The 26,562-nt window shown below is 40.6% G+C and overlaps 2 protein-coding genes across 4 annotated transcripts; one reads left to right on the top strand and one right to left on the bottom strand.

Moving 5' to 3' along the window:
* The first annotated feature begins 8,130 nt into the window (after nt 1-8,130).
* On the top strand, nt 8,131-13,760 carry inaa (internexin neuronal intermediate filament protein, alpha a). The gene is made up of 5 exons (XM_053436399.1): nt 8,131-8,421; nt 10,090-10,320; nt 10,524-11,051; nt 12,604-12,728; nt 12,877-13,760. Exons 1-5 carry the CDS (start codon nt 8,131-8,133, stop codon nt 13,067-13,069), a joined length of 1,368 nt encoding a protein of 455 aa, XP_053292374.1. The 3' UTR covers nt 13,070-13,760.
* A 431-nt stretch (nt 13,761-14,191) lies between these two features.
* Nucleotides 14,192-23,412, bottom strand: pcgf6 (polycomb group ring finger 6). Of its 3 annotated transcripts, none has more exons than XM_053436958.1 (11): nt 23,305-23,412; nt 22,923-23,029; nt 22,278-22,377; nt 21,063-21,159; nt 20,505-20,560; nt 19,733-19,792; nt 18,922-19,039; nt 17,920-17,947; nt 17,313-17,411; nt 15,193-15,279; nt 14,192-15,072 (listed from the first exon to the last, which is right to left on the bottom strand). In XM_053436958.1, exons 2-11 carry the CDS (start codon nt 22,995-22,997, stop codon nt 15,022-15,024), a joined length of 771 nt encoding a protein of 256 aa, XP_053292933.1. In that variant the 5' UTR covers nt 22,998-23,029; nt 23,305-23,412; the 3' UTR covers nt 14,192-15,021. The 3 variants fall into 3 exon arrangements, with proteins under 3 accessions (XP_053292933.1, XP_053292935.1, XP_053292934.1); XM_053436960.1 differs by having other exon boundaries at nt 23,251-23,359; XM_053436959.1 differs by lacking the exon at nt 23,305-23,412 and adding an exon at nt 23,144-23,281.
* Nucleotides 23,413-26,562: the final 3,150 nt, after the last annotated feature.

Genomic DNA, 26,562 nt, shown 5'->3' with positions numbered 1-26,562 from the left:
GTGTAATGTCCTATTCAAGGGGATTTTTAGTTTTCTTCTTTTAGTCTGCAGAACACAGCCACAGGTACACACCTTCATGCTCAGAGATGTGGAGACAATCCAATGCTTATCAAGGTGTTTAGTTAACCCTTGCAGTCGCACCTCACTTGTGGAGCAGTTTATTTGAGAGCTGGAGTATTGAGTGGATTTAATTTGGTCAGGGGAAAACAAAAACGTCCTTCACTTGCACATGGAGATCGACCTGTTCTGTGGAGTGGATTTAATGAACAAACTATGCACATAGGTTAAGTGTGGCTCTGCAACAGTTCACCATCTGTATGCCAAAGTGATCCAGGTCACTACTGAGAGCAAAAGCCCACCACACATTTGTCTCTGTAAATCATAATGAAGATATCACTGTTCACAGTATGGGTTTACAAACACTACGATAGCTGACCAGATTTCAGTTGAACTGTAGGGACCTGACTTTACTTGAGGGTGGTTCGTGTTCAGACATAGAAACCGAACGATGGATGCATGGCTGCTGATTCCGTCTGCCAGACAGACCGCAGAGTCTGAGCTTCTGGCGAGGAACACAGACCAACCCACGGCACCTTAATCTGGATTAGCTGCTAAATTAGAGGCCTGATTGCTTGTGTAATCCCATTGACAAAGTTCCGGCAGCCCCCATGGCCATTTGACGGCGGCCAATTAGTTTTGGTCAGCCCAAACCAGGCCAGCACAGGCCAGGCAGGCTGACTTGGCTGATTCAACAGCCATAGAGAAGATTTGACATGGAAGCTGTGAAAATGTACAGATCATAGCTGTATGACGTATCATCAGAAAAGAAAATGTGACAAATGTGTGTACTTTTGTCGAAAAGCTATAAAACCCTTATTAATCGTTCAATTTATAGAAAAGTAATTTTTAAGTTAGGTTAAATTTAGGTCCTTTTATTACCACACAGAACGTGTTTTAATGTTAATGGAATGTCATAATCTTACTAGCATTAAGGTATCAGAAAAATAATATCACACTTTTACCTGTAGCTTGCTAAAATTAGAGAAACTATTTAGGATTTGTGTGAGTGAATGACACTTTGTGTTTTGAATCAATATTGAATAGCTTTCAAGACCAGGAGATGGCCGGTGATGGTCCAATTATCTGCGCCTGAAACACTTGAGTAGTTTAGAGAGGAAATCAGTATTTGGTTGGAACTGATAACAACGGATGGTTGTATATCTGAGACGAGACAAAAGGCCTCAGCTAGACTCTACACACTAGACTTTATTATCAGATGTCCTTGGTCACAAAGGTTGGGAACCAGTGGTTTATCTTTGGGTATGTGTCATTTTATGTTTTTTTTTGTATTTCCCTTTTTATGTCAATCTAATTCGGAGTTAGATTTCTGAAACAGCATCAGTGTTCACCTGACCGAAAGATTACTTACTTACTTTTAACTACCTCATGAGAACACACTGTATGGAAGCGTCATGACAGCATTATAACAGATATTTAGCAATACTCTTGTAGACAGACACACACACGGGCACACACACACACAAACAAACATACTCTCTCTCTCTCTCTCTCTCTCTCTCTCTCTCTCTCTCTCTCTCTCTCTCTCTCTCTCTCTCTCTCTCTCTCTCTCTCTCTCTCACTGCAAACTACACACTGTGGATCAGGTCTGACTGCTGCAGCAGAACAGGATATGATTGTCTGTGTGTGTGTGTGTGTGTGTGTGTGTGTGTGTGTGTGTTTAAGTGTATGTGTATGAGCGTGTGTGCGTGTGTGTGTATGCACGCGGGTCTGTGAGTGAGTTTAAAGACAACCTGATTATGTAAAGCAGGCAGCAGCAGCCAAACAGCGAACAGCTCTCCACAGAGAACACTGTGGTCAGTTCATACAACTCCAAACGGTCCAGGTCTCTCTAGCGGCTACAAAAAAAACATTTCCAACAGGATTCCGTGAGAAATCTAATAATCCCTCGAGTAATTCGTAAATGAAATGTGCCGAACATAACTAACATTCATACATTTGGAACTTTGAGAATCGATTCCCTCGACTCGGGACGGCAGTTCCACTGTCTCTTACAGCAGCTGAATGATGTCCAAACAGGGGGCCCCGTTACCAAATTGAATATTTCATTATATTATACCACAGTGCGTGTACCATGTGATTGTCGATTTGAAAATCAGTTTCAATGTATGTATTAGAAACTATCAGCAGCGTATTTCTACCACGTATTTGCTTTAAACAGCAAACCTGAGGGGATTAACAACAGTTTTCCAGTGTAGCTCGGCGGTACTTTGTCCCACGCAGTGAAATGGTGCGTAACGGGAATTCCACGCAGCGCTTCCCGTCCTGTGAGCGTGTTTGACTGGTGTGGGCAGGCGAGAGCACTTCGTCAATTTCATTGGACACGTACACGTCCCATGTCGACCGCACCAGGGGGAGACTTGACGAAGATGTTCAGCGTGCTTACATGTGGAGGCAGCGTGCGTAAAACCGTGCGTAACCTCCACATGGAGAGGCTCATAGAAACAAGCAGCGGACATTATCACACAGCAGAGTTCAAGGCGCAGTTGGAGACACTCACCCTGTGTGGCAGATCCGTCCAGCACGGAGCTGAAGTGGAGGGTATGATGGAGGGAAGCGGCTCTCTGGTTGTAGCTGTGGCGGTGGAAGAACGCTCACTCCCTGGCTGTTAGGATGACAAGTTTCTGTTTCACCAAACGCACGGATGGACCAGGAGCAGTCCAGCGTCTCCGCTGACACAGATCAATGCGAAGTCATGTACGATCAGCCACACTGGCGATGCGTTCACGTGCCGCGGAGCAGATCGTAAACACACACAAACGAGCACTTTGCGCGTGCGAGGTCAAAACACAGGCTCAAATTGGATTTTAAATGATAAGTGCGATAAGAAGTTACAGATTATTGTAGCTTCTGAGTAGTGTAGCTACCATTTAAATATTCATTTAGCAATTCAACACAAAATCTGTTAGATTAACTATACTTACAAAACATGCTACTCCAGAAGATCCCACTACATTCTGCTGTGGATATTTACAAGCTAAGAAGATCTATGTGACTGTTTCCCGTGGTTCCCTCCTCGTGTGGATATTAATGTGATTCGAATTAAAAGCCTCGTATGTCCGCACGGTCCCTGAAAGCAGTGTGTGTGACAGACATGTCGTGCGGTGACTCAGAGCTGAGTCACAGCGTCGTGTCCCGCCCACACAGCGGCGGCGGCCAATGGCGCTGGGGCGGACACGCAGAGTGTGGCGAGCAGTCACGCAGCCTCCACAGCCCGTGTGCGGGTTTAAAGGGACGGAAATCACAATTAAAGGCAGGTGGGCGGGAACACACGCTACATATTCACATTCGGAATTAATATGAACATTTAGGTATAAATATGAAGTGGATTACATAAACACTGGAGAGAAACTGTGAATTAATCCTGGATTTATATAACCCTCCAGTAAGATAATTCAAATACATTATTTTATAGCCTAACAACTAATCTAAATACCATCACAATACTCTTTCAGAGTTCACACTGTGGACACACAGACACACACCTGTTAATGTGTGTCCTCTGACTTTATGACTGCTTTGGAGATGGGGATCTAATGTTAAATTTGTCTAAAGGAAACTGGTGCTGGCTCACTGTTGAACAAGTCGAGCTGGATGTTTACTGTGAATTGTGTTCTGTGGAGTTTGTGACCACTAGTAGCGCTGTGGAGCCATGTTGGATTTCTGACTTGGTGAGTAGTAGAAGAGCTATGTCTCAATTCAGGGGCCGCCTCCCTCTGAGGCTGCCGTTGGGACAGCCAACCTATTCTGGATTCATTGCACTTTGGTGATTTGCTTATTTTAAAGGAGATGATGAAACGCCCAATGCTTAAAGTTGTTAGTATCACGCTTCAACTCAACCTAACAGTTAACGGTGTACATATTAAAACTTTCCCACCAATTATGGTGCTGTTGCTAAGCAACAGATGTTGGTGGGAGACGAGGTATTGGTGATGCTAATCACAGGAAACCTTCGTAGGCAAGACCGTGTCATTTTGATTTGGCCTAAGCGGCCCACGAAGAAAGCTTTCTTCTTCCTCAGGCCACGAAGCGCCTAGCTTCTGAAGGCCCCTGAATTGGGACACATCGCCTCAAATCAGTTTTAAGCATAATGCTCTCCTCTGTATTATGTATCGTTATCAAACGATGATGCTAACGATACTTACCTGGCAAGAGCAAAGTCCACTTCTTCATGTATGTTCCGCATTGAGTTTAATTCAGGGGGAGTTACCACCATTTTTTAGGTGTTGTAGAACTTATAGTTACTGAGTATGTGTCAACCCAGTTCCCAGAGATGTTCGGATTCAAAAACCAATAACATACTTTCAATGACTTCAATATTCAGGATTATGGACACACCATCCCGAGAGGTCCATGATGCTATAATGGCCCGATGGGTGGAGATGTAATGTAAGATCATATAAACTCACTGTAGAGTACAGATGTTTATCAGATTGTCGTTTTTCTTCAGCTCCTCATTTTACCAGTGAGCTACAGGTTTGTCAGAATGATTTGTGCACAAAAACAAACATGTCAGTACACAGTTATGTATATACAGGAAGCGCATGTGCCTGTCTGCTGATCACTGAATTCCAACAGAGCTGGCTGAAGTTTCCATAACTGCATCCCCCCCCTGTTTTCTTCCAACTGTGCACCTGCTTCTTCCCACATCCCACAGCTCCAAAACCACTCAAAGGACTTCAGAGGATCAGGAAGATGTGGTAATTCTTGATTTACATTGACCTCTGCTGGCAGTCCAAGGAAACTGCAACTCAAATTCCTTAATCATCAACTACTCCTTTAAATTCAACCTGAGGGGTATAAACAATTATCCTGCAGTCTCATTAACCTGCATCTTCTGACGGACAGGTTTAGCCCAAACCTTCACCCATAGTTTCCCTTAACTCCTTCCTGCAGCCTTTGCCAGCAACCGGCAGCCCTGGCCTCCAACTGCTCCACCTGATTCTGTCAAACAGATACAGGTCAAACCTCCACCCACAGTCACTTCCAGCTCCAGGCTCAAGCCTCTTTTAACCCACTGCAGCATTCTCCTCCTCCTACAGTAGACAGCTCCTTCCACTTCATGCATCCTCCATTCTCAACAGCAATCTTCAGCCTGTGCCAACTTCCAGGAGCTACACCTTAAACTACTGACAATCGGATCTAACTTCACCCCTACTTCTAGTTCTTTGGCAGCCACCCCTTGGCCTCTACTGGCAGACTTCTTACTGCAGCGTCATCTCCAGTCTTAAGGTGCCAGTGAAAAACCTGCAGTTACAGTCTTACCTAAGAGAAATCATCCATGGGAAAATTCCTCCACATTGACATTGAGGCTTTTACTTTCATGGCAGTCAAGACCAGATATATCTTGTCTTTTCCATAAGATTCGTATAAAGTTTGCACTCATTGGATTCCTCATTGAATAGTTGAGGGTCAGAGGGAGAAAGTTTAGTGCTGGGCTTTGACTGACCACACCCTAGCGCTATGTTTATACCCACTGCCTCTACATTCCCATCAAGCAGCCTACATAGGACACAACATACGAGACATTGTAGATCTTCATTGTTTCTCCACACAATCAGGAACCATCTACGAATGCAGCACTGACTGTATCTGGCTCCAGTGTCACGTTGCGTCTATTAATTTGATTAAACACGTCTTTATTTAGGAATGTGCACCATGGGGGGGGCAATATAAACGGAAATGAGAGCTCATAAAAGCAGATGCTGACACGGGGCTTCTTTAAACAACGATAAAGACCACAACATTAGTTATTAATGCAAGAGCTCTCTGAGGTTGCTGCTGCTGCCACTGGAGAAATCAACTGTGTGTCCCAGTTGTGCTGTCTACCCTCACATATCCAACACTTTAAATCTATTATTAGCAGTGCAATGCAAAGATGTCAAGTACAGTTACTTTGGGCAACTCATTGTATATTAATCAACATCACAGAAGAATAACTCACCCAGGCTACATGAGACTTGAATAAGCATGAAGCAGATAAAAAGGATAATTTCCTTTGTTTTCCCTCTGGATCTCTCTACCCAAACACATCCGTGACTACACGGACCTCACCATGTTCAATACTCTAATCAAAACTCACCCTTTCAGAAATGCTTTTAATGTGAATGATTGACATGGACTCTATGTTTATATTGTGTTACTTTTTATGCTCAACTTTTAATGTTGTATTGTTTTTGAGTATCAAGAAAAGCGCTCTTTAAATAAAACGTATTATTATTATTATGTTGTTGTTGTTGTTGTTGTAAACTGCTTTACATCCCAACTGAATCTAAACTATAAATATAAAAGTGTTATAATATAATTATCGACTGAACTGGAATAAAAAAGACAACCCCTTGCACTCTTTCTTTTAAACCATCAAACACTGACGTGATTCAATTTTAAATGATTCCCTTTCCATTTCCATGGTGTAAAATGACCTGCTCAGTCACTGGTGTAGGTTTTATCAATGTAGCGATAAAACAGCATCAGTAGACCTTGTTCATCAGTCAGGGCTCCAGGGATTTATTTCCTGCGGCAGAGAGGAGGAGCTATTGGGCCACAGTGGCACCAGAGGCTGATGGGTGATGAGCTGAGGAAATAACCACAGACTGTGAATGAAAAAAACACAAAGATATTTAGTGAATAAATCACCTCTTTACATAATGGAACATGCAATTTGAGACCAGGGTAAGGAAGTTGGCATGTCATGAGATGGACTGATGTGTTATTAGTTTCTTACCATTTGTTGACATGAATACAAATACACAATATTACAGCCCAAGTCTTCTGTTTGGGCCCTGATTCAAGGTTGGGTATCAAGTCAATTGTTCTGGTGCTTTAAGGCCCCTATTATTTCAGTTCATATAATGTGTATAATATGAATAAATCTACAGTTAATTTGATTACCGCAAAATAATCATGATGACCACATGACCACATTCACTCAGCCATGAATGTATACTTTCTAGTAGGAACGTGGGCTCAGTTTAATTGGGAAGATAAAGATTGAAATGGTTTCGCAACAAATAATATAAAAAGAAAAAAAATGATAGCATTCACCTAAACAATGGAGGAGAAAAATACAAATGATTTCCTTACAGTTTTCTCCAAAACCAGAGTCTGAAAGCTGAAAAAAGTACCCTGAATTTATTGGTTTTTAATATGAACATCGGTCCCACATGATCCAAATGTGCTCAACTGAACCAGAATAAACAGGTTGGAGCACGTCGCCCCGGTTTTAACCTCTTTACACTGACTTACAGATTATTTTGGATTTGATTTTAAGGTTCTTTTAACTACTTACAAGGCACTTAATGGTCTGACTCCCTCAGTATATTGCAGATTTTTTAAATCCTCATATAACCCAGGGCACACTTTGAGATTCACTGGCAATGGAAGGAGATTCAGCTGGTGGAATCAGTAGCTTCCTTTAAACCAAGGTGTAAATGTACAATATATAGTAATGGGCAGTAGTAGTAAAATTGTAATATTTATGTCTGTATGTATTTTATGTTTTTTTTTAACTTTTTTTTTTTATTTTATCTATTTATTCTGAAGCAGTTTGTTAGCTTGAAAAGTGCTTTTTAAATGACAATGCTATTATTAAGATATTATTAATTAAGATGAATTATTAATATATTATTTGATCAATTACTGTAAAATCAACTTATCATGTAACGTGGAAGTGAATTATCACACTGCAAGTCTCAGTGATCTACTGAGGCTTAGGTTTGATGCTTGTTCATTCATTGGGATTTTGTGCGTCTGCCGGTGTAATTAGTGAGATACAGACTGGAGGTGTGGAGGAGTACGACTCCATCACATAGTGAACACATGGAGGACAGGTCTGGGTAAAACGTGGTGGAAGTGAGATCACTCTTTCTGTCTATCTCTTCAAAAAGTAAAACCTCACACAACATCTTCACTTCACTTCACCACACACGTTATATTGTCTTTATTCAGTGTCCCTCCGTGCGTAAAGTGGTTCGCTCCACCTGTCACCTGCTCTATATAAGCTGTTGCAAAGCTCTTAACGCACATCAGTGCTGTCTCCGACTCACCGCAGACATGAACTACGGGGACCGCTACACCTCCTCGTCCTACCGGAGAATCTTCGGGGACTCCTCCCGGTTCCCCGTCTCTCCGTCCCGCACCGGAAGCGCGTCCTCTCGGTTCCCCCCGGGGCTCAGGTCCATGGCGGCGTCCCGCAGCCACGCGTCCTCGCTCAGCTTGTACCGGAGGACGGGACGGTCCTCCTCTTTCTCTCCGGTGCCCACCGACTCAATGGACCTGACCCAGACTTCTGTCGTCAACAACGAGCTCAAAGTCATTCGAACCAACGAGAAGGAGCAGCTGCAGGTAGATTATATATAGAAATATATAGATTTATATAGAATAGTTTATAATGATGTGTCTTACAATAAATTATCTTTTTTAATTTTTATTAAAGTATTTTAACTTGTTCTTTATAATAATATTAACTTACTTTATTTAATAGCACATTTCGAAACACAATTCGAAATGAAAAATATAAGGCAAACCATAATAACTATTAAAAATATAAAAATTATATAAATCAACTGATCACAGTTTATAGAATAAAATGGTGTTCAACAGCTCACTCTTATAAAACGTATTATTGTATTAATTTATGACCAATGACTTTCCAGTTGTGGTGTTTCAGTCTTTCAGTATATCAGGCCTTGAAGTCATTCTATGTAGAGCAATAAATAAATCCAGATGTAAACAAGCATTTTACTCCTCTCATAACCTCATTCTGAACTTAAGCCCTTAATAATAATAGTAATTCAGACACATTTATCGCAAAGAAAGAACCAACAAGTGTATTTACTTATAAAAAGGTGACCTGGCCTTTTGATCGCTTAATAGACCGTTACTTTAATCCCTGTGAATCTGATGCTTTTTTTGCCTACATTTCAGCACACCTTTATAAACGTAGCCATAAAAATCACGACACTAATCTGACGAAAAACCTCTGAACCATCTGAATACCTCAGGGTCCACTGACTTGTGTCTTCTCGAACTTTTCACCGTTTCCCAAAGGCTTTTAGGAGTTGACTCAAAAGTTGAGTTTGACATGGCAGCATGGTGACACCTTCTGTGTGATACAGGCAAAAGCTCAAGAACACTGCTTTCTCACGATCTGACATTATTTGATTAATTATTTAATCTATAAAATGCTACAAGAAAGGACAAACCAGTTTCTCAGATTCCAAGCTGACATATTGAAATGTGTTATTTTGCCCATGTAACAGTCCAAACCCCTCAGATGTTTATGTTCACAATAATTAAGAAACCAATTATCAAATGGATTATCACATGAAGAATGAAATGTTCTCTTCCAAAAACTGTATTTGGACCAAAAGTATCAGGAAGTGTTTGGTTTCAGGAACGTTTTTAAAGGAACTAAAAGGTTCTTTTAAGGGCTGCAGATCCCCCCCCCCCCAAAGCTTGGACTTGCAGAGTAAAACAAATTGATCAAAACCAGTGCTATCAACGATGTTGTATCTGTAACTGTTTCAATATGTTTTGAGAACCTAGGATGCAGGAGGACAAACAGGGAATGTGTTTTTAAAACCCATGTGTGGCGATGTCACCTACATTTCATGTTTCATGTTTCATACCAAAGAGGTGAGAGAGGCTCTTTATCTTTATTCTTAAAGAGAAGTTTGACCTTGTGGACAAACTAAACACCTTTTGAGTTTTGATGACAACTGAAGGTTGGAAGGGGAGGGTGAGGTGAGCGTGTTCAGCTGCAACATGTAACTCTAGCACTAGATGTCACTAAATTCTACACACTGAACCTTTAATACACTGTCAGGTTTGATGAGACATGAGATTACAATATGAGATTACAATATGTTTATTTGGAAGGTTGGATGTTTATGTTATTAGATGCAGGAGATTTTAAATGAACCAGCAGCTGTGGTCAGAAGCCTGTCTGGTATTTTAATCTAAAGGTAAAATAGTGTGTGATTATAAACAAGCTTTTATGCTGTTGCACAGGGTCTGAACGATCGCTTCGCCATGTTCATCGATAAAGTGCGTCACCTCGAGCAGCAGAATAAAGTGCTGGAGACGGAGCTGTTGACCCTGCGGCAGAAGCAAAATGAGCCGTCCCGCGTCGCTCAAGTCTACCAGCAGGAGATGAGGGACATGCGGTCACAGCTGGACGACTTGAGCAGGGAAAGGAACCATATCCTGATCGAGAGGAACAACATAGAGGACGAGCTCCAGGTAAAACCACTGGACAGGGGTAATGATAATGCACAGTATGTTTGATGCATGTCAGGAATTTTGTTGACACCATTATCTCATTATTTCATCTTCATTATCTCATTTCTTAAATCAAAAATGAGCTGTGGAGTTATGTGGATATGCTTTTTATTTCAAATCTTACTTGTCCATTAATTCACCTCTCTCTCTCATTTCACTATCAGAAACTCAACGTGAAGTTTGATGAGGAGGTGATCGCACGGGAGGAAGCAGAGCAGACCTTGAAGTCTTTCAGGAAGGACGTGGACGACGCGGCAGTCATTCGCCTGGACCTGGAACGCCGGGTGGAGTCGCTGACGGACGAAATCACCTTCCTGAGGAAGGTGCACGACGAGGAGATCCAGGAGCTGAGCAGCTTGATGGAGTCACAGCAGGTCTCCGTGGAGCTGGAGGTCGCCAAACCGGACCTCACCTCAGCTCTGAAGGAGATCCGCAACCAGTACGAGTCCATCGCCTCCAGGAACCTGCACTCGGCCGAGGAGTGGTACAAAAGCAAGTTTGCCAGCCTCAACGAGCAGGCGACCAGGAGCAACGAGGCCATGAGGGCTAGCAGGGAGGAGATCAACGAGTTCAGGAGGCAGCTGCAGTCCAAGACCATCGAGATCGAGACCATGAGGGGCACCAACGAGTCTCTGGAGAGGCAGATCGCAGAGATGGAGGATGGACACAATGCTGAAGTCACATCCATGCAGGCAAGTAATTACAGTCATTAAAAACTATAGTGAACCTACAGCATGTTAGCATTTATCTTGATATTAGCATTACTGTTCCCTTGCTCCTACATCTCTCAGGGAAAGGGAGGAGTTTAGTCCCCAAGCACTCTCATTTCTGCACATTTCATTTACAAGAAGCAGTCCCATCCCAAGATTATTTCCCTTTCATGACGGTTATCAAGAGATTAAATCACTCTTTCCGGAAACTCTTTTATAAACATTATTTAAGTGCAGACTTGTGAATTAAAGCCTTGATGGGGAAAAGGGAAAGTCATTTGCTCCCATTCACCTGCTTCCAGGCTGCATGGAGGTCAGTGCTGTCTGTAGAGTAATAGGATTGGAAGCCAGCAGATCTCATGGTCTTGAATTATGTCACAGCTTGAGTAAAGCTGTTTGCGAACTGCACACAGGGGGCGGTCCCAAACCTTTCAATGTCAAGTCTGCAGGCGCAAGGAAAACAACATATCGGCGATGTTATCATTAAAACAACCGATCACACGCCCTATGATTGCAGTTCTTCTGCCAACCACTAAGAAAGCAGAAGTTTGAGACACTAATTAAACTGCAATGAAGGCTGTTTGTTGAAGAGTTGATGAATCAAAAAGCTGAAGGAGAAATTGTGAAATCTGTGATATTTGAGTTTAATCCAGCCATAATCACCACTCAGTCACATAGGCAAGCAGTTTAATAATTGCTTACAGGAGCTTTGCTAAACTTAAAGTCTGGAAACCTCTTACTTATAGTACTTACTAATCATCTGTAAGTTAACATTATTTATGACTGAACTTTATCACTGCCTATTAACTAGTATTACTTACTTATCATTAATACGTATATTAATACTTATTACTGAGCTTTGTTATTGATTATTACTGACATATTTATATGCAAGTATATTATAACTTGTTATTAAGCTTTAGTATTGACTTTTACTTACTTATTACTGAGCTTTAGAGTTGACAGTAAACAGATTTTTTTTGCAATGCTAGCTCTTCCAGCATTAGCGCTGGTAGTTCCATAAAGACAATTTATTTACTTAACAGCAAACAGCAGAAACAGCAAATTCTCAGATCAAATGTCAGCAGTGAGGCTTCCTGCTAAAATGTGATCGAATCGATTTATGAAATAATAATTGGGAATTTGAATTTAAAAAATCCTGTCTGTAATATCAACCTGTTTGAGATAAAGTTATGACTCTCACCTCATTGTTTGACAACTCAGAGTCAGAGATCAACTGATTCAAGTTCAAGGTCTGAAGAAGACACGAAACAGTTCTGAGTCAATCATGGTGCGTGTCTATCAGATTAACCTCTGACCTGCTAATTCGGATAAAGGAAGGCCATCTGCTTTCACTGGCTCTTTACAGAGGCTAAAGCTCCAAAAGGATTCTTTATTCCCTTTGAGGGAATGATGCCGCAGGAAAATCAGTACAGTGGTTTAGATCTATGCACATGTAAATTCATTGAGAAAACTGCTGATAATGCCCTTGCTTTTCTTTCGTCTGAATCCATTGTCTTTTCCATTGTAACAGGACACGATTGGCCATCTGGACTCTGATCTGAGGAACCTGAAGGGTGAGATGGCCCAGCACCTGAGGGAGTACCAGGACCTGCTCAATGTCAAGATGGCCCTGGACATAGAGATCGCTGCCTACAGGTGCTGAGAGGATAAAAAGGACAAACCCAACAAAAGAGGAATTTCTCTTGACTAGTGGACACCATTGAAAAAATAATCTTGAAGCATTTGTGGGACGTGTAATGTCTGCATGTCCACTCTGACATTTTGTTTCTCTCGGTCCCACAAGGAAACTGCTGGAGGGGGAGGAGACTCACTTTAACTCAGGGGTGTCTTTCGGTGCTGCCAGCTTCAACTATCAGCCTCGAGCCTCCGCCAGCTCCTCCAGGAGCAGCCAGAGGGAGAAAGAAGGAGGCATGAAGGAAAGCTTCAAAGAGATCAGCGAGGACAAAGATGAAGCAGACATCAACTCCAACAACTGAGCACAAGCACAGACAGATATATAGAAAGATAGACAGGGAATTCTGGAAAGTGGGAACACGTATTCATTTGATGTATAGTGAGTTGATAGTTAACCCTAACCCTAAAAGATCCATTTATACAAATGTTGTGAATTTAGAGGTGAAAATCTGTATTTTTGGTGATAATCAATATCCTTTAGTTGACATCTTTCCTGAGTCATAGGTCTCAGTGCTTGGATCTTTGGACTCTTTGGAAAATAAACTTTGTTCCACTCCACATTAAACAAACAAAGCCAACCTGGAAATATTTTAAACAATCTAACCCTAACCCTGCTCTAAAGGTCTCCAGAGATTAACAATTTTCAAATATTGTACAATAGTAAATGTGTGAGCAAGTATTGAATATGGATGAATTTGCATTTGCTGCTGTATTATATTGCACTGACACCTGTGTTTATCAAGGGAAGACACTTAATGTTAGTGTGGTTCTCTTTTGTAGCAGTGCACTGTAAAGCCCCTGTGACACAGAGTTTGAAGAAAGGACACTATCTGCTCTTTTTCTTTGTTTTGTTTCGTCACAAAGTGTAGAAGTTTCCCTGCTCTGAGCTTAAGCTACTGAGCTGTATGCTGGAAAAATCTATGGTGACAGAGAAAAATAGTTCAGTACAATGAATACGATGCTTCAGTAGGAAAACTGGGATGTTACTTACTGTTGTTTTTAGTGGAACTGAACAATGCAATGAATAAAATAATGTGGCTAACAAGCTGCTTTCCTTTTTTTTTTATATACACAAACATATTCACACAGAGGAAGACGTAAAGCTGCTTCTAGTTAGAGGTTTCTGTCCATTAACGGAAGAACCTCGGCTCATTAACAAACTGCAGAACTCATTCAAGACAGCAAGATATTTAGCAACTGCATAAAAAAATGTAGGGAAGCTGATATCCCACATTTTAAGTTATCAACCAGTCAGGGAGGAATCCTTGTCCAGCGTGTCCTGATAGGAAGTTATTTAGCAATCATGAAATAAACACTATCCATCAATAATCAAAATGTTTTTATAGCCAAGAACCGGGGATTCTTCCCATTAAAGTTTCTAACCCACCACTTTGAAAGAGCAACATGGATGAACGAGGAAACCCTTTCTTAGTTGTGCAGTCATTTATTCATTCAAACTGACAAAACTATTTTTCAACTAATCTTACCAAAAACCTGTGCATACAAACACCCTTTAAATAAATGCTTTAGTGCTCCGATGTGCAGGACTTAAAGCTGGCTTCATCGTGTCTGTTGTATTCATTTACATCAGTTGACACTTCATAAAAAAGTTAACAGCTCTTAAATTAAATGTGTAAATCAACCATAAACAAGCTGGAAAAGACGACGTGTAGATCTGAGCTCTGAATATCAAAATGTTACACACAAACACAAACCTTTGGTAGTGGTAGTTTGAATTTTCAAGCCCTTTGAATCAGTAGTATCTGAAATCACAGTCAATCAGTCATTAAATACAAAAGTGAGAGATGGGTCCCTGATTTCATAGAAAAAGAGGCAGCTTGTATCTGCTTCACAGGCACTTTCTACTTTCTATTAACAGAAGTCATGCGCAGTGTGGCTACAGCAGAAGTCACGTTCTGTAGAGTGGAAGCCCACCGAGCTCCACCTAAAGATACCTTGGCAGTAGGAAGAGGAATTTCCACTTTTCGGGTTGGAGTTACTCCTTCTTACATGCTGGCACTTAAGTTAGTCAAATATATGTACCCGTCCTCCTGAGAGATGAACATTTGATGCTACAGTGAGAAATTTCAAAGAACAGTTGATATATTTTCATTCCAGACCATTCAAGAAAACCATGCTTGGAGATATTAGGCGCTAACATCCAAGATGGCTGTGAGGCAGGTATAACGCAAAGGTAGACACTTCACTCCAAATGATAACTAAGAGTCAGAGGAAAAGAATCACAATCTCATGGTCAGGAGTGGGCGGGCAGGATCAGGCCAAACTGCAGCACCAGCAGACCGTCCTGGAGCAAAATGGAAACCAGAACAATAAGATTACTCATTGGGATCAGTATTGATGACATTCTAATGAAATCTCCATCATACAAAAGGGATTTGTTGCTCTGTGTGATTCTGGTTCTTACTTGCAGCGCCGCATCACCCACGGTGCTCTGCACGTCTTTGAGTGACTGGGAGGGATCTAGGAGGTGATCGCCACAAACCACATCCACCTGCAGGAGAATCAGAGCCAGTTCTTTGAGCCCAGAGAGAACTGTGTGTCTGTGTGTGTGTGTGTGTGTGTGTGTGTGTGTGTGTGAGTGTGAGTGTGAGTGTGTGTGTGTGTGTGTGTTTAGATTGTTTTACCATGAAACAAACAACTCTTTGAATTTCTGGACAGACAAACTATGAGTATCGATGGTTTGGTTTGGATTTGACCAGAATCATTTAACTGACAAAAACACTGAACAGACAGGAAAAGCCTTGGAGACCTATAATAAACTGGATGAAGATGATGGGTAAACTAAAGCCTAGTTCACACTATAGTTTCAGCCCGACTCCACAGAAAGTTCTGGAGGCTTTCACTCAGACATTGATGTCCACACATAAAGCCTCTCAGCAGAATGTCCGGAGGTTCTCTGGAGTTCAGTGCATGTCTGAAAACAACTTAAGTTTGGGGAATAAGAAGTCGGTTGTGTGGTGTGAACTCAAAAACTGCAAGACTTTCGATCACAAGACAGAAAGTCATGTAGTTTGATCTGCATAGTGATCGGAGAACTTTGAAAGTCACGGTTTAAACTGCTTGTAAAAGTGTTAAAATCTAAAGGAAGGCCTTCTATTACTCTTGGGACCTCTGCTGCAATGAACAGTGACCCTGGGCTGATCTTTGTCCTTCCTCTCCAGGTTTGTCCAGACAGGTGAGCCCTGAAGGAAAGCTGCTAATCCTCATCCACGTGTTTCTAAATACCAAATACACCAACTCCTGAACTCTGCCTTTGGTAAACTGATCTCAAACAGACATCCCTGTTCGTCTGAAGAAACAAAGACACTTCTGGACCTGACCCCGATCGTTTTGACCCCGAGCCTCCTCTGACAGCCTGCCCCCTGCTCTGAGACAGACATGCGGTATCCCTGCACTAACTATTTGATCGTAATCAGATTACGGTTGTCCTGAACGAGTGTCTGTTGACCTTTAGATGTAGGCGGCCTGCTGAGTTTTGACCTGAGCAGGTGACTCCTCTATGTCGGGACAGTTAAATAATGTTGGAAAGTTTGTATCACGTAGTTCATTTCCTTTAGTGTTTCCTCTATTTCACTGCCAGCTTCAGACCACGTGTCACCCTGGTCAGGAGGATCATGCAGGAGGGTCAGCTGACACATGGCCGATGTGGATTTGTGGAACACGAATAACGCGGAGACCCAGACACATGCTTCAGTAAGGTTAAGACAAGGCTGAGTGTTGCTATAATTTAGTGGGAAACAAGTCCCCAGCATGATGTCTCAGACAATTTCAGTTATCCTGCCTTCATCAGGATGGTGTATTATTCCAACAATTAGTCATGTGACTTAGGTTACCCTTTCGAAAGTATATATGGTGCTATTGCAGTGAGCAGTTCTTACATATTTCTTAATTAAAATAAACTACTGCATTAACTATAACAAATTCTAAACTCTGGAGCTGTTCGTCCTTTGACAAGTCAGATGACACACAACAAACCCAAACTCTATTAAACACACACAAACAGATGTAGACATCAGGGTACGGTGGCTTAAATTTGTTAATCGAGAGACATGTGATTAAAATTCTACTATCACAAAGATAGTAGAATCAGTCACCAAAGATAGACTGACACGTGTCAAAATGTGCCTTGTAGATTTGGTTTTGAATGGATAAAATTGCCACCACTTTACACAAAATCCAAAAGATATTTTAAGAAAATATGCTATTCTACTAAAAACCGACTAAAAACATGAATGGATCTACATCTACAGTGTGATTGGCAGGCTTCTATCTCCAGTCCACATCCTGTGAGTCAGACGGTCATTCAGGTCACTAACAAAACAAGCTACATGAAAGGAACACCTTTGAACATGTCTGAAGCTCCTGTTCTATTTTGAGTGTGCTCAATGTGCACACCTTCATTAAAGTGCGGTGCCAACATCCGTCTGCTGTCCTACTTCCAAGTTGGTCCAAAGCGCGAATCAGGATCAACACTGTGTTCATGTCACTGTGTTGACCGATTAGCTGTAAGCCTGGCAGACTCACCAGGCAGGTTGGGCTAAGCTCCATCTTCCTCCTGATGAACAACTCCACGTGCCGGATGGTGGCCTCACCCGACACACGAACATACCGCCTCTCCAACGGCTACACAGGAACAGGGTAGAACACACTGTATCAAAGTCTTCGATTCAAAAATACAGAATATTCAGGAAAGAATCTGAGTCATGTCATAAGAAATTGTGGAAAAAGCTGTGTCTGCCTGTTTGGAACATATTTACTCTCATACAGTCTTATTCAAAAGCAGACTTATTGTTTTCATAAACCCAGTACACACAGATTGTATGGCTATTGGTCACAGTGAAAACTGAGAGATCAGTGTTAAAAGGCCAGAAAAAAATTGAATAATTACTTTGTAGAAAATGTGAATGACACAGTCCATGATGAATAACGATCTGCTTGGTAACAACCCTTCTTGTGATAGTTAGTATATCCAGCAGCCCCTGGCATGACAGAATAACTTGACCCAGCCATGTTGTAGATGTTATCTTATATCTGTTACAGTGCATCATAATAATAGTAACAACGAAGATAATAATACAAAAAATAATAACCCTTATATGACTTGATAAATACTGAAGTTTAAGGTTGTTACCTTAAAGCCAATAATGCCCTCTTCAGCCCTGAGAACAAAACAAGAGTAGACGTAAGTACATTTATTTCGTCCTGAGCAAAAACACACAGATTAAGACAACAGCATCATCTGGTGACATGTCTGAGTAACTGCATGGTAAATTCGTTCATGTCTGCAAACTGGTCTTCTTCTTTTTCTAAATAGAAGAAATGCTCACTAGGAGTAAAACTCAAGTCAGTTGGTCTTATTTACGTCTACAGACAAAAAGCAAAGCACTGAACCAAAATTCAGTGATTGCCAAACTATACAATGATTAACACCTGCAACACGGGGCAAATATACACCAATTAACCTGCAGGTTTTTGTTTCCCTCTGATTGTAAAGATACTGATTCTGACCGAGAACCTTTGAGTATGTATTTTTTGTTTCAATGGGACATAAGGTGCACAATCTGAGTAGGTGTTCATCAGAATCAGGGCCTTTTAATGACAAACCATTCGACCAGGTCATAGCAATAAATAAACCTGTTTAAATTAAAACTGCTGCCAATTACCAATGGCTGCTTTTTTATAAGCAGTTCCACATTCCTTATATTCTGTATGTTCACTCATTTGCTTAGTGGTTCAGGTAAGAGGGCATACAAATTTTGTGCAGATCCAAATCATGGGGAGTGTCTAGGAATTTCTTTTCACTTTCTTTTTCAACACTTTCGTTGATTTTTCAAATTGGTGCAAATCCAAATATCTGGACCTAATGAATTTAAATGATTCATAAGGGTCTGCTGGGGGGTGGTGGAGGTCTGTGCTCTACTAAGTGCCATCTTAGTTAATGCAATAACACATCTTCCCGGTGAGATGGGGGAAATGTGATATATTTAGAGAGCAAGTGGTCAAGCTCAGATCTTTTTGGCTATATTTTTTTTAAGATCTTTCAATTGAATAGTAATGCACTGAATGTAAAGAGACAAAGTACCTAAAGCTCTGTGTCTTTGCTGGATTAAGAGCTGTCCAATGAGATCCTTACCCAACGAAGTCCAGCAGCAGAGAAACATCCAGCTCAGGAGGAATGGTGAACACAGACTGAGGAGTGTTTTCTCTCTTCTGCTTCTTCACCACAACAGGAGCTGGAGAGGTGATCACCACTGCAAACAAGAGACGAGAAAACACAGAGGAGACGCTTGAGTGAGCAACTCTGAAGTGTTTGCTATGTTTGTGATGAAAATCTCCATCTTTGAATTTTCAGTTTAAGGATTCTCAGATTTAAGGAAAGATTATTAGTATTATGCCAAATAATAACAGATGTTCTCTCAAGACCCTTTTCATACAGAGCAGGTATAGAATGTACTCTTTACAATTTTATTAACAGAGACCTAACATCCCCACATGAGCAACATCTTTCCAACTGTGGTGAGGAAAAACACTCAAAGAGAAGATGTAGGGAGATCGAGAGATAAAAGAAGATACAGATGTAGAAGAGTACTGAAAACTAGTGACCACATTTCCACAAAAGTTGGCAGTATAAGTCAGGAGAAATCATATTCAATTGTGGTGTGCATCTGGATCATGCTGCGGCCCGAGGATGTTTTCCCCCACTTTGTTTAACATTTCAACCTTTTCATGTTTCCCCAGGGATTAAATCATGGTCTACAACTATCACTACAAAATCATTCTGACCCCAATTTGATATTTTCTCCCCTAAAATGAATAAAGAGGAAAAGTGATCAAACTTTTTTCTCTGACCTTGAGGAGATTTGTTCACCACTGATCTCAGTCTGACAAAACATGTGTTTCAGTGTTCAACCTGTTTACTGAAACTTTTAATGCAATTGTTTTACCTGGTTTAGGCACCTCCATCCCTCTCTCTTTGTAGAAGTTACACATCTGTTCTCGTTCATCTGTAGAGAGAAGAGAAAAGACATTAAACACATCAGTTAAGTTCAATGCATCTAAATATATATTCACATAAAATACATATACAACAAAACAGTCACACCATGTGAAATATCACTAAAATGTCAAAAGATTCTAGATGCATTTGTGCAAAAAGTGTTAAGGTTTGTATATCTAAATACAATGGGTTAAGGTTCCTGGGTAAGACTCCCTTTCTTAAGAAGCTCAACATGAGAGGAATAACCCAAAATTATAAAGATCCACAAAAAAAGAGCAAAAATCACACAAGAGAAGACGAAAACTATCCCTGACCAGGTAAGTTGCAGACTTTTATCCAATAAAAAAAAGTTAGATTTTAAAGTGAAAAGTAAAGCTACAGAGCTTGTCGAGCAAAGAGCAACTGGAAGCAATCATCTGGGAACAGCAGCAGAATCTCTCTACAGATTTGTGTCATACCCAGGAGGACCCAGGAGCGTACAGTAAAATATTAATATTTAAATATAAAAAAATAGAAAACTCATTATTGCAGGAACTGAATTTTGTTGCAGTTGGTTCCTATGAATGATGTGAAAAGAGAAAAGTTTGATTAAGAAACTCTTGTCAAAGATCCATACAATCAGTTTGGGACAAAATTGTATTAAATGGACAAGACCTTTGATGACATTTTTGAGATATTAACTGGTGTACTGTTCTGTAATACACTGTACATGCACTTACACTCCTCCAGGTAGGGAATCATTTTGTAAACAATGTCCTGCAGTTGTCTGTCAGGCCTGTGGGAGAAAAAAGCATTTGGGGCTTAATAGACTGCTTTGTTATAGACCTGAGTAGCAGCAGATAAACAGTTTAAATATCATAAATATCCCCCGGTTCAGGTGCAATAGGAGTAAAGACTATTTTGTTCCCCGTGCAATACATTTACTGAACTTGAATATTGGATTAAGTTCTTTTTTATATTTAGCATGTATTTCTGACTTTTAGACGCATCACATGACATTACATATTCCATATGTACTTTTTGTTTGTATGCTGTTCTGTGAGCCAGGTTTCCCATCTGGGATAATAAAGTAAACTTGAACTTAAATTTAAATGTCACAATTCTCTGTCTCAAACTTTAACCTAGAGAACTAATGTATTCCAGTTATAAGAATGTGTTTTTCTACCCTTTTCTCTCTGACTAACTGTCGAAAAACCCTGACAATCTGTCCACTTTCTAATTTAGCAGGTTTAACAGAGGACGGTAAAAGTCATCAAACATTCAGAATGAGCACCTACCTGATGTTGTAAAGGGGTTGACTTTGATGGACCACAATGTTGCATGTGGGACACCTGCTGCTGTAGAAGAAGTGCTTCACGATGCAGCTTTTGCAAACTGAGAAAAAGTCAAACCTCACAATGTAAAGCAGGAAGTCAGGTGTGTGATACAGTCAAACTAATATGGACTTTTGAGGCTGATATAAATATTAATATGTTAATAATCTTGTGAATATATTTAAACTTATATTCATATTTATAACAATACAGAATCATGTCAGATAAAGACCACTGAAAAGAATAGTGATTAAATCATACAATGAGCAGGAAGCTTTTCAGTTGAAATGACACGTCAGTTGCTTTTATTGGACAAAGCTGAGTCCATCAGCTATTGTCTGGCAGTGAATAAGCTCTAGGGGCAACAGCCAATAATTTGGGGCTTCTGCCATAGACAGCCAATATCTGGGCCAAGACTCAATCTTCTGTTCACCATACACTGTTTACAGTAATACAGTCTGATGAGTTTCTGTTATCACATGAGTCTAACATTTCTCCACACAAAACACAAACAGCAATACTTCTTGTAAGTGTTTTAGATTTTAACATTTTTGCTAATCTGAATTAAGAGCTATCAGCATATGCATGCAGATAAATTAAAAAAGCCAATAGCAGAAGCATTTCGGTCAATCTGTTCTCTCGCTCTTTCACTCTCCATGCTGGTAAACAGTCCTGTTTACCAGCGGGCAACAAAGGGCTGCTCACACGTGATTGGTCAAACTAGAAACTGTAACCAGAAAGCTTCCTGCCCCAAATGCAAAATATGTTCATAGTGATAAGACCAGGATGGATTTGATTATATCTTTGGCTCTAATACCTAATTTTCTTGTTAATCAACAGCAAATATATATATATATATATATTTGTCTGGAATACAATGATATTGGCCGACAATACATTATTCCAACCAGTTTATCGGCTAGTGTCTTGAATACAGTCTCTTGAATTCTGGCATTTGTTGGACATCTAGTCAGGGGTTAAATGCATCCCTAGTTCAGACCAATATATTACATCATTGCCCACTGTATTCCATCTTTCTTACTAAAGGGTTGATCTCCATCAATGCATGTATGTTTTTATGCACTCAGTGTTGAAAGACGCGTATTAAATTAATTCAGTCAGAATCACTTGAATCTCTGGGGACTCGAGGATCTAGATGACACCTGCGTTGCAACTTACATGTGTGCAGACACTCTGTGATGGTGGTGGCGTCGATGAGGAAGCCGCAGCACAGGGCACAGCGGATGTATGGATAGAACTGGTTGAGGGGGAGCTTTGGCTGTGGAGACATGAACATCCACAGTGAAGTGACACAGCTTAGAAATATCCGGGAGCCTGCATGTAGGCTTGGTCACGTGATTTAAGGGCTGGTTCAAAAAAAGCGATGAAAAGTAACAGCACTATCTCACAAAGATGAGGAATGAGAGGAGGCAACAGAAGAAGCAGGAGGAGGACATCATATCTAGAATTAGATGTTGTTACACTGTCCCAGATACCGGCCACAGATACATTCACTGCAAGGCACAGTCCAGAGAAATCTGAGGTTCAGCTGTAGGGTAGGGTAGGGCTGTGTTCCGGTGTTTAGAATCCACGGAAATTAGAAAAAGAATCGAATCCAGTTATATTTAACAGATGTTCTGGAGTTCACTCTTTTCCAGAAGGTGGCAGAAATGCACCTGGAAGTAGTTTGCCAACCGAGCACAGAAGAAGGACAGCACTTTTTAGTTTGTGTTTCAGTGCGTGTGACAGTTCAGTGAGCAGGAGGGGACATGAACACCGACTATGAGTAAAGCAGAACAACAGGAAGTCCAGTGATCAACGTACCTCGGTCTCTGAATCGCTGTCTGAGATGTGCGTGGACCCTTCATGACTCCTGTGACCATACGGAGGTGATGACATTCCCAGCGACAACAACTTCCTTCACCTTTCACCTACAAGGACAAAAAGTCAAATTTTGAAATTCTAAAGTAGAGCATGTCTCTAGACGTCAGAGATGTCATCAGTTGAGTTAGCAACACTTGGCTAGCTGACTACGGTTAGCTTACTCTGTTAAATACTACCGACACGAAAGCGTTTCCGTTTGAAGCTAACGTTAGAGTTTAGTTTGACAAAGTGAAAAGCCTGTTTCCTTGCTAATATCACGTTTGATCACCTTCCCGTTATAAAGTCCCTCCCTTCTTTTATCTACTTTGTAGTCCTCACTCACGTTAGCCACCGTTTCCCTCTCGTGTTTCTCGAGCGGCAACAACAGTGACACTTCCTTCTTGGACCTTTCAGAATAAAAGCGACTGTAAGGAGAAAAACGAATGAATTGGATGTCAGAATACATCATTGGTCTGAAGCTGTCCTTTGATTTGTCTTCAGTTAAATTATTACTGGCAAAAAAGATTTATAATTGCGTATAACAGAGGCAATCATTTTAAAAAAACAGAGTCTAGCGATATGGGGGTTTGAATTGTCAAAAAAGTGTGAATGAAAGAATTTGGAGATACTCTAGGGATAAAACCTGCAGCATAAAGTCTAGTAAATTCAATATCTCAGTAATTCCACACACGGTTGACAGGTGCCATACGTTTATTTTGAAAACACAATGATGTATTATCCGGGAAAACAGTCTAATGGATAAGAAGATTCTACTTTGATTTCACCAGCAGGGGGCGCTGTAAACATATAAATGCAGCCAGGGCAATAATACTTCTTTATTTATTGAGGAGCAGAATTCATCCCTTTGTTTCTCCTGATTTATTTTCGTGAAAAAAAAAATATTGAGAAGGTTGAAAATGGATAACGTAAATGTTCATCCTTCAGCACAGCCATAGCACAACATAGCATAGCATAACAATCTGGAAATACATCAATTAAATATATTCTCATGACAGGGCTGCAGAAGGACCAATCACGTTTGGACCACAATTCATAGATCGACATGTCAAAAAGATTCTTTACACGAGGACACAATATAAAGAGAGAGAGAGAATTGACATGTACTCATTATTTATATCATACATGAAAGAATCTCAAGCATTACAGTGGTTTTGACACTGCAGCTGATGAAACGTGTCTCTTTGCATGCGTGGTCACAGGAGCCTTAGTATTGCATAGTTTATATTTTTGACCTGAAACCTCAGTTTTCTATAGTGGTGATGCTGTAACTATGTGCAGTGGTTACAGGTGCTGTGAACGGCCATAGATAAGCTGGCTAATGGTTGTGATGAAGTTTCTTTTCAAATTCATCATGGTATTATCCTGTTTTATGGATTTATCCATATAAAATCCTGCCAGGAGTATTTAGCTTTACAATCATGGTCTGGCTACTTTCACGGCCACACCATTATAATTTGTGAGGAGTTGAAATGAGCGCATCTTAATGTATAACTCTTAACCAGCTTTCAAAGTTTGGTCTAAAGAAACCACAAACATAAATAGACGAAGCTGTTGTTAGAATGAAAGAGATCCCTTGGGTACAGAATGAACAGATGGTGTAACATCATCGTTCAGTTTAGTGACCTTCTACTTAGTAAAAGCAGGTAAGACAGTTGATAAGGTTAAAGATTTACTGATGAGAGATTTTCTTTGTGAAAAGCTGTGGACTACTTTCTATCTGCCAGAGGATGTGTCTCTGGGGATATACACTTGAATTGATCACACTGTACTGTCGGCTTTTCAACTGATCCAAGTTTCTCTGAAAGTCATGCAGTTTGTCATCGTCAATAATGTAACACTGGGATCCTTGAACAACATTTCATGACACAATCATAAATAGCCATCTTGTGCAAAAATCCTGATGTCATGACCCCAGAGGGAGTTTCCAGATATCTTCTCATCGTGTGTAATAGTTTTAACTGTACAATCACTTTGCACTTGTTCTGGAGACATTGTTCTCAAAGATGACGTGACATGATTTAGACTGTTTGCTTCATTCTCTCCCAGAACCTGTATGAGAAATATCTTCTGAGATTTGTTATGCAGATTGCATCTCAGAAAGAGCATCTGGGACGTAGACTGTACACGGCTGACCTTCTGACTGCAATTTTACAGGCCGTGAGGTGGATTGAGGTCATTAAACATAAAAAATGATATGTGTTGTACTACTCATTCAAATTTGAGAATATGGAGATTGTTGTTGGACTTGTTGAGGCAAGATACTCAGGAGTCAATTAAGTTGCTGATGCAATTGCTACAAACCTTCTCAAAGGAACTTACTGATCTGAAGATTTCGTCTGGAAAACCAGAGCTTTGCAAAATTTGAAAGGTTTTCTCTTTTTTTCTTTACTGAGAATGATGTAAGGTATCCACAAAACAGGAAACAAGAGAAAGTCCAAGTTACAATGCTCTCGTCTTTGTTGTTTTTTTCCATCCCCTTCTGAAATCCCAATCCCAACCCCACTTTGTCTCTTGTTGATAGACGCAACGAAAAAGGGAAAAAACAAAGACACACACTAAGTGAAAAATAACGTTAAGTGAAATAAAATAAAATAATAAGGGTAAAAAACTATAGGATTCAGAGAACTGTGCTTCTGGGCTCAGCCATCTAACTGCTCATGTTCTATATCCAAAGAGTCTAAGAGGGACAGTAAATGGTTCCAATTTCTTGAGAGAAACGCCAAGAGAAAACCTTAACCTCTCCAGCTTTAGATCATGAAGAACCTCTTTGATCCACCAATCATACGATGGGTACAAAGCGTGCTTCCGGGCACAGATAGAGGAGTTGTGGACTAACTCAAGAATCTCGAGGTCTTCTTAACTTGTTCATGAGGCAAATGAGTTTTGTGAGGTCACAGTTACCTTGATATTATTACCAACATATTCTAATCAGGTCATCCTTGAGTCCAAGAGAAAGTATTTGCCAAATGATAAAATTCCCTCAAGGACATTTCATTTTCTCAAGAATGGGACAGATGGATGGGCGACCCACAGACATAACGCCTCCGACCACTGGCTTTCATCGGCCTGAATAAAAACAGATGATGAGAAGAGGGGGCGGTTAAAAATAAATGTATAAACAGCGTAATCCTGTGAAGGAAGGATGAGGATCTTCAAGCTTTGCTGCAACAATTACATCAAACACCCTGAAGGACTGCCAGTGTAGCAATGTATATACAGCCCAGTATATCTTATTTGACAGTGCAGAACACAGTATGGAATGGCAATAGAAATTTGACAATTTGGGACTGTTCTTCTATTTTAGACTAACTGCAGTGACTTATATTTACCCTTCAGTCTTTCTCATGGCTGAACAAGGACGGTCTTAGGCACAGCAGCGTCATGACTCACTGCTATAATGCTTTCAGTGACAATATTAACTTTTTAGCAGGTATAATGCTCAGCATATTTATTATCTTAGTTTAGCTTGTTAACATGCTAACAATTGCTAAATGGCACTACACAGTACAGCCGAGGTGTAGTTGTCAGTAATTAACAGATATTGGTAAAAAAACTAAGTATTGCACTATTTGGAATTTTT

Source organism: Pleuronectes platessa, chromosome 12 (assembly GCF_947347685.1).
Source record: "Pleuronectes platessa chromosome 12, fPlePla1.1, whole genome shotgun sequence".
Taxonomy (NCBI): Eukaryota; Metazoa; Chordata; class Actinopteri; order Pleuronectiformes; family Pleuronectidae; genus Pleuronectes; species Pleuronectes platessa.
Note: the sequence above shows the minus strand (reverse complement) of the source record. Positions and strands in the feature narration are given on the sequence as shown.